A 14,463-nucleotide genomic window follows, 5' to 3' on the forward strand; every position below is an offset into this window, starting at 1 on the left:
ACAGCCCAACATACTCCAAAAACACACAGCAAAAATTATTGCTTTGATCCACACAAGGAATCCTGCAAGATAGCTACTCTAACACATTTAAGTTTCTCATTTAAGGAACAACATCTTGAACTCTGACAGCAGCCCCAAAGTAGTTAAAGCAGAATTGTATAAATAATCAAATGAGACGTTAGAGAGATCAGTGTGCGAGGAAGCCATGAACCAATTCTAGGTACATGATGAGTAACACGCCTCCAAAAAATCTCTTCCGTGGAAGACAATTTATTTTATGACTAAAATACCAAGAACAGTAACGCCTTGTTTAGAACCAGGTGCTGGTAACACAGATCAAGAAGTACCGACATTCTGAAGCGCTAGGCTGCTTTGTGCCGGGATGATGACTGCTCTTCTGTTTTTCAGAGCAGGAGTTTGAAAACACGGTAAGTAGTCTGAGCTTCACGGACCTTGGGCTCCGCCAGGACGTCTCAGCTCTGCTGCTGTAGCACGAAGGCTGCGTCTGACGGCATCCAAGCAAACTTATGGTGCGGCGCGTTCCCATAAAACCTTACTTAGAAAAACTTAGAAGCCCGACTGGCTTTGCTCCGCGGGCCGTGGTTTGCAAACCATGCCTTAGAAGACCAGCAAAGCTCAGAGTGTCTTACAGATAAACCCACCGGGTCAAACAGATCTAACAGTTCAGCTGTTCCACTTGTTGATGAATAAATTCCAGAGTGCTTCTGGGTCTAGATGTTTACAAAGGGAACACTTACTAGGTTCATGGAAATAGGAACCCTACAGGCACTCATAGCACGTCATGAGACAAGTGAGAGGAAGAACAGGATCGTATCCGGTCTGCCTCAGTCAATGATCAGCCTCCGAAATGACGAAACAGGGCCAGTCCTTCAGGATTCAGTCTACACCAACGGGACAGGGAGACATTATGGCCAAACAGAAAGGAACAAGGCAGGGTTTTCAGAATGCTGAAAGGAAGGAAATGCAACAGGGAGGCTTGAGTGGTCTGACCACTGAGCTGAGGTCTGCCCACAAAGGGGTCACATTAGCTGGCCTCTATCTGTCCCGCCTCTGCAGTTCCAATTAACCTCTCCTGCCAGAGCAGAAACCACAGTTTGCACACGAGGCCCATTTTAATAAGCTGGGTTTCGTTCATGGTTATCTCTGAGACAAGAGCTATTACAGAAGTGTGCTAGCACGTTTGGAATTTCCAGGGAACGAGGTTTCCGATGACCTCCAATTCCATCTTTCTTCTTGGGGAGAAGATGTCACAACGTCAACCCAGACTCACTGATATTAAGGGATCACATGTTTATGAAGCAAACAACATGGTACACCTTGTCCCTTAAGATCTTACCACAGCATCTTTTCATTCCTATGGACGTACCGTTTGCATATAGCACAAAGCGCAAAATAGAAGTAGGAGGGCACGCTGTAGGGCATACAAGACACTGCATCAATTCATCTGTTTTCTTGTATGTCTGATGACTCTGCTCTGTTCTATGCCTTAAGGGGCCTGATCCACTTCTTTTTCTTTCCTTTTTGTAGTAGACACACAGGGAGCCCCAATGAGTCACAATCTCCCCTGACTTCATCACCTCTCTTTGCTGTGTCAGGGGGTGAGGAGGGGGCGGCTGTGACTTGCTTCTAACCAGCAGAATATCAGAATATGGCAAAAGGGAAGGGGTGTCACTCTCGAGAATATGTTGTTATAGAAGGCTTGGTCTCAGCAGACTGGAGATCAAGATTCTCCTTCTAGCTTTGAAAAGTCAATAGCCATGTTGTGATCTGCCTGCAGGGTGGGGGTGTATAGGGCAAGGAACTGCAGGGAACTTGCAAGTGCTGAGAATTGCCCCCAGCCCTCGAGAGAATGGGACCTCAGCCCTATAACCGCAAGGAAACGAACTGTGCCAATAACTGCAATGAGCTTGGAAGCAGAGTGTCAGCAGAAGCAGCTGAGCCCCCAGATGAGGAAGCAGCCCGGCCAACACCTGATTACAGCACTGTGGGACCTTGGAGCAAAGTGTGCATTTAAGTCATGTCCAAACTCCTGACCCACAGAGACTATGAGATAAGAAATGTGTGTTGTTTTAAGCCACTAAGCTTGGGGGTAATTTGTTATGCAGCAATAGAGAACTAATATAAAGATATGCTACATTTAATGCCAGGTCAGCCTATGTTTTCTGGAAAAGTTTGGACCGACTCCCCGAAGAAGTCGAAATGTTTTGAGAAAATGGGTGGATAATATGTCAGCTCCTATGAGGGAGGACACAAAGCACGATTGATGTTACTCTGCCACCATCCAGAAAGGGCTGGACACCAAGACTTAGAAAGGTTCTCGTCTTACAGGAGTTAACACCGAATCGTTAGCTTAGCTGTGAGCACCCTTGCAGAGCAACTGGCTAAGTAACTTGGAGTATCTGCCAGTCCTGTGTTATTATTCGAGGCGTTTTAATGTCCACAATTACAAAACGCATCCAAAGACTTCACTGACAGTAATCTTCAGGTCCGAAGCGCTTCTGGCAACACAGACATCAGTATGGAAGAGTCTGCAAATCGCCAAAATTCCAGCCCATCACAAAATGCTGAGCAGAACTTTCAAAGCGAAATACAAGGGAGATTAGAAAGACCACATATTGATCACATTAGTGTTGAGAAACACTTCCTCCTCTCCACTGTCTAAAACCACACTGAACCCTTTTCTACAAGAACTCGATAACACCATGACCTCGCAGAGTTGTCCCAGGGAAGCCCAGCCACAGCAGCACCGGGATGCAGGGAAAGGTGACACACGTGGGGGTTTTAGGCTTGGTCTCTCTACCTGGAGTGGGGGGAGCCACTGGACTTGACGAGCTCCAATTCCCCAGTCCTTCACGGCTTCCAAGCCTAACTCCCACGGACTTACTACATGCCTTTGCTTAGCTCCGTGTTACTGGGAAGGCCAATGATGTGAGGACTGCGGAGATATTTTATGCACAAGATGGATGGAGATACTGTTATCCTAATTCCACATTCATATTCTCCGAATAGAATCTGTGTGCCTTCCATGGTGAAACGCAGGCGGCAGGATCCCATGAGTGCTCCACGCAGGGGAAAGGCAGGGTCACAGACGTCTGCAGTTCCTATCGGTCTCCAGTTCCCTTCAGAGAAGCCCCGTACCATCGTTGCACTCCGGTACCACAGGGCATCCTTTCTGGCTCACTCCCCATGACCCTCAACAGAGCTTCTGTGATTGCCACGGTGGGCCCTTGGAGCGCCGTTCCCCACCGGGCCTCATGGACTTTCCCACCCTCCTTTCTATGGGAGGTCACCAGGCGGTCAGCCTGGCTCCACGTCCTCCTGGCTGCATCTGAGCATATCCCAGCCCTGATCTGCTCTGGAGGACACAGTCCAGCAAAGCGGCTCTTCCCCTCCTCAGCCCGACTGAGGATTTCAGACAGCACGTGTCCAGGACAGTAACACCCTTTATTCTCCACCTCCAAGCACAGGGCAAGTAAGAAGCCTCCCATACAGTTAAAGCAAGCAAGTCTTCTGACCAGGATATGGGGGCCCAAAGGGTGAATGATGAGATGAAAATGTTGAGAACCCCACTCCCAATCAAATGGGTGGCCTCCCCCTAACAGCATGAAAACTTCCAACATCACGGGGGCAATTACTCATAGAAAAGTCATGTTGGAAAGTCAGGAGAGGACATCAATAGTTTGTACCTTTAAAAAGGTTCTAGGGGGATCCCTGGGTGGCGCAGCGGTTTGGTGCCTGCCTTTGGCCCAGGGCGCGATCCTGGAGACCCGGGATCGAATCCCACGTTGGGCTCCCTGCATGGAGCCTGCTTCTCCCTCTGCCTGTGTCTCTGCCTCTCTCTCTCTCTCTCTCTCTCTCTGTGTGACTATAATAAAAAAAAAAAAAAAAAAAAAAAAAGGTCCTAGGGACGCCTGGGTGGTTCAGTGGTTGAGCATCTGCCTTCCACTCAGGTCGTAGTCCCGGGGTCCTGGGACAGAATCCCATATCAGGCTCCCCGCCCGCAGGGAGCCTGCTTCTCTTTCTGCCTATGTCTTTGCCTCTCTCTGTGTGTCTCTCATGAATAAGTAAATAAAATATTTTTAATAAATAAAATAAACAAAAATAAAAAGGTTCTAGTCCCTACACATAGGTAATAATTTTTTTCTCTCTGATTAACCAATAATGGAAGCAGTAGGTAACTATATTTTAAGAAGGCTCAATGATGTTTTTCTTTTTTATACAAATTCACAACACACACATACACACACACACCCATCCCTGATGTAAACTGAACTTCCCAACCTACAGAGGAATGCAGGTGCCCTTTTATGTCAATGATCCAGCAGAGCACTGTCAGATTGAGGACATGACATGAGCACCTCTGGGCTTGCACCAGAGCTGTCTTACCTCACAGAAGCTCTGGCACTGCTGCTTCCGCAGGTCCCAGGACTCCTTGCAGGGCTCCAGACACTAGGAGAGATTAACAATAAAAGTAAATCAATAAACAGATAAGAAACAGGGCCAAAAGGAAAAGAATCTGCACTCCTTACTTTTGCTAATTAGTTTAGGAAACCCAGCTACTTGGGGGATCATTTGAATGGGGTATAATAGGAATCTGAGGAAGAGCGGCACGATAGGACAGAAACAAAAAATGTGTATTTCAACATAACCGAAAATGAGAAGTTGCATGGTTTGGAGGGGATGTGTAGAAAAAGCAGTGACATTCACCATCAGGCTGAACAGTTCAGACGAGAAATTTTTTTATTCAGTAAGAAATGTTTTCTAGGGCTGCGTGGCAGGCTGATTGGCAGAGCACATAGCTCTTCATCTCAGGGTTGTGCCTTTGAGCCCCACACTGGGTGTCAAGATTACTTAAAAATACAATCTTAAGAAAAAAAAAAAAGAAATGTTTTCTAACAGTTGCTGTCACAGAAGAATTTTGTTTTTTCATAAACTTTAACGTGAACTTGCTTTACAAATGGTAACACAGGAGTATTGTCTGTATATTCTCCTGCAGGTGACTGGGTGAAGTTGCATTGTACTAAATATCTATCTATAACATATGATTGTTAACTAGTATCTTTAGCTCAATGGACCTAACAGCATTTACATGCATCCAGTTTAATTACTCTATTAAAATATACTGAATGTATCTTAACATAAATATTTATGAAATAAATACTAGAATATATTGAATCAACCTAAATATATTGAATGAACTCTCTGACATGAGACTTTCAGAATTGAGAATAAAGTCTGAATATATGTTTAAAATGAATTACCAAAAAAAAATAAAATAAAAAAAATAAAATAAAATGAATTACCATACATATGAACTAATCAAAGATAATAACCAGGCTCCACTGTTCAATAATAATCATAATGCTAATAGTAATAATATTTATAGTATATATCAATACATATTATATATTAAATGTATATAAAGAATAATAAAGAATATCGTTGAATAAAGTATACAATAGTTTATTACTACATTTAGTACTATATATAATACTAGTATAATAATACGTACAATATAGTGCTATGTATACTACATATATACTGCATACATTATATATACTATACTAGTACACCATGGAACTACACACACACACACACACGCACATATCTATCCTATAACACTATATATACTACATGTACTATATATATTATATAAAATACAGTCCATTAATGTGAATGGAGACTTGATTCTCAATTTTATGTTTTATGTCATTCTCTAAACATTGGCATATCCCTGGCTCCTATCAGGTCATTATTATTTTATCTATATGATTTTTATTTCATTATTTGTAAATTTTCCAGTAAGGATCAAACTTCTCAGTTAAATTCCAGGTAAGTATACTCTAGAATTCAGGATATATATGGATACTGTTTTTCACTCTACTTGGTAGTCACCTCCCCCTCTGTTTTAAAATAAAGATACAGTTTAAACTGTAAGACTCTACTGTCCATGTGTCAACCACCAATCTGTCAGAGCAATGCTGCTCAAAGTGTGATCGATGACTGATAATATGAACACCACCTTGCAGTTTATCAGAAATGCAAACTCCTGGCCCACCCCTAGACCTAGAAACAGAATCTCTGGGATCAGAACCCAGGAATCTCTGTTAGCAAATTCTCTAGGAAATTCTGATGCTTACTACACTTTAAAAAAGAACTGCCTTATTGTGGTAAACATTTCCCAATATATATGTGTATCAAATCATCATATCATACCACTGAAAGCTGTACAGGTTGTAAATCCTATGTCGATAAAGCTGGGGAAGCTATAGAATTTGCTGGGGGAAAAAAAGAGTCCATAGGACCGTCTGAGTGGCTCAGTACATAGGGTGGACCAATTGTTGATTTCAGGTCAGATCATGATCTCAGGGTTGAGAGATCAAGTCCCACATCAGGCTCTGCCCTAAAAGTGGAGTCTGCTTAAGATTCTCTCTCACTCTCCCTCTGCCCCCATTGCAAATTAGCACTCTCTCGCTCTCTAAAAAAAAAAAAGAGCCCACATTTTCTCTTATTTTTCATTAAAAAAATCATCAAATCTATTTCTTATAAGAACATCTCAGATTTTATATTCTTTAATGTTGCAGATGAACAATTCATTTTTAGTTATTTTAATTTAAAAAATTTGACCTCTTCCAATACTTACACAAGCTTGTCCCAAGTTTCCTGGTGTTCACCTGTCCTAAGCATATTAAAACAAATGCACAGTTTTTTGTCAATATAACAATTCTAAAAAGAATACTATTTTTCTAACAACAACGAAATCACTTAAAACCTTGTCTCCCAGGGCACCTGGGTGGCTCAATGATCTCAGGTCATGATCTCAGGGTCCTAGGACAGCTCTGCATGGGGCCTTGCACTCATCAGTGAGCCTGCTTCTCCCTCTCCCTCTGTCTCTGCTCATGGGAGCTCTCTCTCAAATAAATAAATAAAATCTTAAAAAAAAAAACTTGTCTCTCTTACATATTTTATGAGTTCTGTCAAGAGTTAGTTTTGTTTCCTAAAGGTATGTCTGATTCCTTATCCTCAGACTTCTCGGTATTTAAGACATTGGCTTCTAGCCAAAAAAAGTTTAATGGTCACTTAATAAGTGTATCTAGACCTAATTCCTTCTCAAGACCATTTGAAGTGAATAAATGGCACTCTCCAGAATACCTTGAGATTTTGTTCAGGTGGGGACGTGTCCTATGATGTGAGAGGACCCCTCCATAAGATGTGGGGATTTTCCAGGGACACAAGTTCAGCTACTTACAAACTAAGTTGTCTTTATCATTTTATTTAGGAAACATCCAACAAACATCCATTCCATGTAAAACTGCTCAATGCAATGTGGCTAACCATGTCTCAAAATAATTACACCATTCTTGCTTTGGATCACTGCTGAAAATGTAATTTTGAACACATGTGCTTAGTTGCATTGTCTCAACTATAAACATTGGTGCATTAAAAAGTTTCACTCCTTTGATATCTCCACAATTCCACATAATCCTATTCCTGACAGTCTATGGAACAAATACCTTATGTAAAACAAATATCATTTACAAAACTAGGCACGCTTGTGAAATGCTAATGGAAGCAACATATAACGTACTTGTCTTCTTGTTAATCCAGCATCTCTATATGCCGAGTCCAGCATCAGTATATGCAATTCATTTAAAGTTCTATTTCAATTGCATGCTTGCCTCATTTCCAATAACCAGTAATCATCAGTGTCTAAAGATACATCACAAAATGTTATTAATGACAGCCAACATTTTCCTTTAATAATCCTCTGTGAAAACTATCTGACAAAAGAAGTCTGGATGTAGAAATTGGAGTAAATCTTTGCAGGACCAATTTGCCAAAGCTCTATTTCTTTGTAGTGCTCTCAGCCAGGTAAAATGATTGCAATAAACGCCAAAGGGGGAGGGAGATTTAAAAAAAAAACAAAAAACAGAAAACAAAAACCTACCATTTCTCTCATACTTCAAACAAGAAGAAAAAGCATCCTGTTTCTCCAGATTTAAAAGAAAAAAAAGTTTTGTCAAAAGAGGGCAGACTCAAATCTTATTTCCATGAGAAAAACAACACTACAAGCAGACAACTGCTTTGGAATTTACTACATATCACAACTATACATGCCCTGATCAAATTACAGAACAAACAAAACGGTAACTGAATTTAGCAAGTGTTTTAAGCTTTCAGATTTTAGGATGATCAACTCTTTGAAATGATTCCTTCCCATGTAACTGCTTAAGCCAAATGAAGAAAACTTAAAATTTGAGAGAAAATTTTTAAAATTGGTTGACGGAGCTAATCACATAAATTATCCTTTGGATTATAGACACTATTATTTTTCACTTAATCTAGAAAATTGTATTTGCAATATCATTTCCTTAGATGATACTTCTGTATTACATTTATACTACAAAATACACAATGTCAAACATGTACATACAATATTCTATTAAAATGTAAGACACACGAGCACTGAAACTCTGGGACATTTACTACGATATTCTTAATGTATAGTAGCCCCTCAATAAACATCTGTTAAATAAATTTATTGTTTTTATAAGCAGTTCCTGGAGCTGGCTCACCCATATTTGAGTGGGGAAGTATTTTGCCAGGGGCCAAGCAGATAATGAGTAAGAGTGAAGGAGGGTAAGTTATGAACAATGGGAGTGGCAGGAAGACCAGTAAACTGGAGAGCTCACCCAATGTCCAGGACACAACTGCTCTTCACTGCCTTTCAGTTCTTATCCAGAATTGCCCAGCTCTCCAAACTTCAGAGAAGCCAGTGATGCTGACTTTATGTAAACCTTTCCAACTGTTCATTAAATGTATTGCATAATGCTGTGTAGGTAATTTTCTGCAATTTATTTATAGCAGAAGATATTAGATAAATTATTTTAATTGCTCTAAGTAAGTGGTTTGAAATGGAAGTGATTTTGCCCTCTCAGTGATGCCCTTTGGTGATTTCTGGAGATGGTTGTTGGAAACAACAGAGGAGAGACGTACCGGTTTCTAGCAGGCAGAGGCCAGGCATGTTGCTTGAATGTCATACAATGCACAGGCTAGCCCCCCCCCCCCCCAACATGATAAAAAATTATCTGGCTCCAAATGTTCACAGTGCTGAGGTTGAGAAATTTCTTTAAAAAAAAAAAAAAAAGGGCAACAGAAATACAGTGGATTAGCCATAATAACAGAGTTGATCTAGGAAACAACAACTTGCCCGGGACAGAGGAGTAAAGGCTAACTCAAAACTGTCACTTCTAATTATGCCACAATTCTACATGTTTTGGTCACATTCATCCTTCTAAGACATGGTTTTGATAATGTGAGTTCTCTGATAAAATTAGACAATAATTACCAAATTAAGCCCAAAGTATATGGTTTACATTCAAAACATCTGGTCAATCAGCAAATCCTGCCTCCCCAGCCTCTTTAATTGCTCATGAATTACTTTCCACGAAGCTGGTCTTTTTCCTGTTCCCCAAACACAAGATCCCTCGACTTCCACTGGGTTACTGTACACCTTCCTTAAAGGGAGTCTAGTCTGTCCTCCACTCCAACCACCAGCAACTTCAAACCACCTGTTTTGACCACTGGTATCCACACAACATGCACTGACTCCCCCTCTGCAACCATGCAGCTTTCCCTCAAGGATGCTCACATCTTACAAATGCTACAAGTTGTAATTACGTGACACTATCTCCAACTGACTCATCCTAGGGAGGGCCTGTATCTGCTAACCGTTCCTCATCCTTCACAAGACCTGTGGGACTGAGCATGGAAATGACAGAAAAGATTCTCAGGAACATCCCATGCACTGTGGCAGCGCAGATGGTGCAGAACAGAGGCACACGAAGCCTGGGTTTGAGCCCTATCTCTGCCATGTTCTCTAACCTACACCTGTGAGAAAATCATGTAGATTATTTAGCCTCTATTTGCTAATTCAAATATGAGAATACAGTCCTTCATATTAAACATTTTATTGGATGCCAAAGAGTGTCATAACATTTATGGATTTCTAAAACACTTTTAAAATTATTTGTTCAATGAACCTCTAACAACAGATCTATGCAAGTATGTAAAATTAGATACTGTTATTCCTTCATTTTAGAGAGAGAAACTGCAGTGTAGAGAGGCTGAGTAAACCAAGCAAGTGACTATGGTTGAGATTTCAGGAACTAGAAGTTGGACTCATACTCTGGCACACTCAAAGGAATGTTCTTTCCATTACAGACCGCTGTGCTGTTTATGCCACGTGCTACAAGGCTTAATAAGGTAATGTATGTGAAAAGGATTTGGACACTGAAAAGTACTTCGCAAATCTAGAAGATTACCGAATTATAATGATCCCAGAAAGGATTCAGCTCCAGAATGCCCTAGGTGTTACAAATGAAGGTACTTAATGAAATCATAACTATTAAGACTGTGTGTTTCATATCACAGACGAAGGGATCCCACTCTTAGGAGCCAAAGCACTGACAAAGAGGGAAATTACTGATACCGCTTTGGTACCATCCAGATGGATTAGCACAAAATTCCATACCTTACATTAGCCAAACACTTCTGTAAGAGGAAATTCTATTACCTTATATTGCATTACCAGAAAAGGAAATTCTATTACCTAAATAGCAATTATAATAAATTCTGAAGCACAAAAGGTTACTATAAAATTCAAATTTTCACACATGTCCAAGAATCGAGGAAACAGAACCCATAATTACATTATATTAAATAAATAGAACCCATTAAAACAAAGCAACCAGCATCCCGTACATTCCAACCTATTCAAATTAACATCTGCCAAATCAACAAGTAAAAATGAGTATTTCCCATGTGCGATGTATTCATCTAGTCTCAAGGTGGGGGGAAATTGGCAGTCATTCTGCCCTAAATTAATTTATAATCTCCATGGGAGAAACCATGTGACTAAGTCTAAAGTGATGCGGCATAAAATAACCAAGAGAAGAATAATGTGCCATAAGACACTGTAAAAGTGATATGTATTTCCATATGGGATAATTGGAGAGGACTGCATAGAATTGAGGACTCATGAATTAACTTAGGAGGAGGAGTGGGACTTGACCAATTTTAGCAGATCTGGGGCCAGGATGGTATATGTGGAGGATGTGATGTGTGATAGCTAAAAGAGAAGATGCTGTAAAATACAAGGCTAGAAACAGGGCCCCTTGGAACTCAATGAGGAGCCAACGATAGTCCTAAAACATTGAGGTATTTGCCTCACTTTGTGTTTAAGATAACTTGGGTCTTGGTGCAATATAATGATTTATAAAAAATATATATTTGAAAAAATATATATATATATTTGGTCATTCAGATGACCAAAACACATTTCTCAAATATATTTAATCTTCATCCATGGTTCCTGAAAATGCATCAGAGTAGTCATAAAGGTGAAATGGGTGTCTTGTTATTAAGAAAGGTGACTTTAGGACCCACCTCCACCCCCATCGCAGGACAGAGGCTGATTGACAGGAGGACCAATCATGTGATTAGAAGATTGGAAATCTCAGTACTAAAAAAAAAAAAAAAAAAAAAAAAAAAAAAAAAAAAAAAAAAAAAAAAAAAAAAAAAAAAAAAAAAAGGAAATCTCAGTACTACCCCCTGACTTCTGTGGAGCAGAGAGGGGCTAGAGATTGAGTCAGCTAATATGTGGTCACTCACGGCTAGGTAATAAAGCCTCCATAAAAACACAACAGGACTGGAGCACCTGGCTGGATGAGTTAAAGTACCTATGATTCTTGATTGCAGGGTCATGAGTACAAGCCCCATGTTGGATGTGGAGATTACTTTAGATATATATATATAGTTATAGTTATATATAGTTATATAACTATATACATATACACACATGCACGTAAAGATTTATACATATATATACTTTATACGTATATATGTGTGTGTGTATATATATACACACACAATTCAAAAAAAATCCACAAGGGGACTATTTTTTTTATCCTTTCAGACATTTTTCATGCTTGGGCAACCAGAACACTTCCATGTGCCACAGAGCTGGGCCCCAAGCTCCACGAGGACAGAAGCTCCTTTGTTGGGGACTCCACACTATATATCTTTTCACTTGCCTGTTAACTCGTATCCTATCGTATCTTTTAATAAACTGGTTAATGTGTTGCCCTGGATTCTGTAAGCTGCTCTAGGAAATTGATGGAACCCTAGGAGGGAGTCGTGGGAACTTCCAATCTATCACTGGTCTGGATTTGACATGGGCCTATGAAGTTGGGCACAAGGTGGGCAATCTCATAGGTTTGGTGGAATCTGATGCCATCTCCCTATAGATAACATCAGAATTGAGTTGAATTCTCAAACATGCTGCTGATATCCAGGAATTGCTTGGTGATGTGGGAGGGGGGAACCCCCCACATCGGAACTGGGTCCAGGAGCCCTAAGAGAGTTGGAATAGGAGTTAGATTACAGAGGTGAGGTATTGCAGCAAAATGAAACTGGAGTAGAAGTTTTTACAATGTTCTCCAAAGCTTCTGTCTACCACGTATAGGGTTGAGATGCCATCTAGGTAGTAGAGGACACTGGATAAAAGGAAAAGGAACATGAGCCTAGGAAAGGCAACATAGAGCTGCAAGCTCATGGACACAGTTGCTGGTTTGCTGTGAAAGGTAGGAATGAGCGACAAATGAGAACAGGAAAACACACCAAAACTTCTAACCTTGATCTGAAAGGAACTCTTGGTGTCTCTAAGATGGAGCGTGGGGAATAAACAAACATAGGAAAAGCTGAGCAATCAAGACTCTAACATGAAATACATGGAAGGGATGCCCAACACGCTACTGGAACTGTGGACATGTAGTTCTGGAGAAAGGTTGAAGAATGATGAGCATTTACAAACTCTGTTCGTTCTCTCTACATCATTCATTCATTCATTGCTTTTATAGATATCTGCAGAATTTAATTACCATGGTACATGCTAGGTGATGGGTCTGCTAAATCTGCGAACCACACACACACACACACACACACACACACAAAATGCTGCCAATTCTATACTGCCTAGAAAGGTTACATAAATAAGTCATGTTTATTTATAAGCAAAAATCTAGGCCACAAGTGCAAAAGGAAATAAATGTCGAACATGTTGGTGAAGAGAAGGAAAGGATCAGGTGGAGGAGGTCTAACTGAAGATGGAGGAGAAATAGGAAATAATCAATTGATGAAGGTCCCAAAGAATGTTGCAGGGGCTACAACATGGAAACATAGAATCTTAGAGATGCAAGGATTCTCTGATGACATTTATCCCAACCCTACATCCTCCATATTCAGGAACTAACACATCTTCATAGAGGCAATTGGCTGGGTAGCACGATTTTGGTCCATGGCCCCATCTATAATTGGACACAGGCCATGCAATTTCACTGTTCAGCATAAGGATGTAAGAATTTGGATGTGGACATACAAGACGATGGTCAGGAGTAGCACAGCTGTTCCAGGGAGAGTTTTCCCAGTGAAAAAGTGATCAGATGCATGTGCCCTTCTAGATGCAGTTCTGATGGCGGAGTTTGAGAGGTCTTCAGTAGATGAATAAGACACACAAGGGCACAGAAGTGCATGATTTTTGGCAGGTCTGAGGACAAGACATAGACCGTGGATCCTTGAAGTCGGATTAACCTGCTAAATGTTTTTCCCCCCATTCCAGTTTATTTTAACCTCTCTGAACCATAGGTTTCTGCCACATAAAAGAATGGAATAATATTTGCCAAAGACAATCATTTTGAAATAAATTTTATAAAGACAACCTTCTAAAATACCTACACAAGATAGGTACTCGGTGAATCTGGTTGCCTTCCATTTCTAGAAGACCCATAAAAAGAACTTATTTCAGTTCTCTCATATTTCCCTGATATCTACCTTTTTTTCTTTTAGGTGGAATTAGAAAAGTACCAATTTTTTTTCCCTCAAAATCCCAACAACTAGGTTTGGGTTGGGTGGCATTAGTCTTGTGTGTGGTCAGAAGGTGGGATCAGAAGGAAAAATCTGACACTAGGGTAGTGCGCATTTTGTAGCACATATAGTATACCTTCACAAAAAAAACTTTCTGTTGAATAACAAGAAAGCAAATAATAATTTACATTTAATTTTTATCTGCATTGTTGCCTGGATATAAGGAATAAGCTTTAAGTTTCTCACACACACACACACACACACACACACACACACACAAATCCAACTTCTCATTTCATACAGTTATATATTCAAAGCATATAACAATGCTGTCAACAAAAGTTTCCAAAGACCATTTCTGTTTCCTAAATTAATGGCAGCAATTTCTCTGGGAAACTATAGATCTGGTTTTTAGATGGAAGTGGATTTTTTTCAATATATTCCCTAAAATATGTGCACCCTACTGCCTTTAGAAGTATTCATGGACTCCCTCCAGCTCTAAATTGGTATAGAAATTGT

General features: G+C 40.3%; 1 protein-coding gene across 1 annotated transcript in view; it reads right to left on the reverse strand.

Annotated features, from left to right (window-relative positions):
- Positions 1-14,463, reverse strand: part of ANOS1 (anosmin 1) — a 186,685-nt gene that overhangs the window by 76,432 nt on the left and 95,790 nt on the right. Inside the window, exon 3 of the mRNA XM_038586781.1 lies at positions 4,408-4,470. Within this exon, the coding sequence (XP_038442709.1) occupies positions 4,408-4,470 (63 nt within the window). The remainder of the gene's footprint in view (positions 1-4,407; positions 4,471-14,463) is intronic.

The sequence above is a fragment of the Canis lupus genome, chromosome X (assembly GCF_011100685.1).
Source record: "Canis lupus familiaris isolate Mischka breed German Shepherd chromosome X, alternate assembly UU_Cfam_GSD_1.0, whole genome shotgun sequence".
Lineage (NCBI taxonomy): Eukaryota > Metazoa > Chordata > Mammalia > Carnivora > Canidae > Canis > Canis lupus.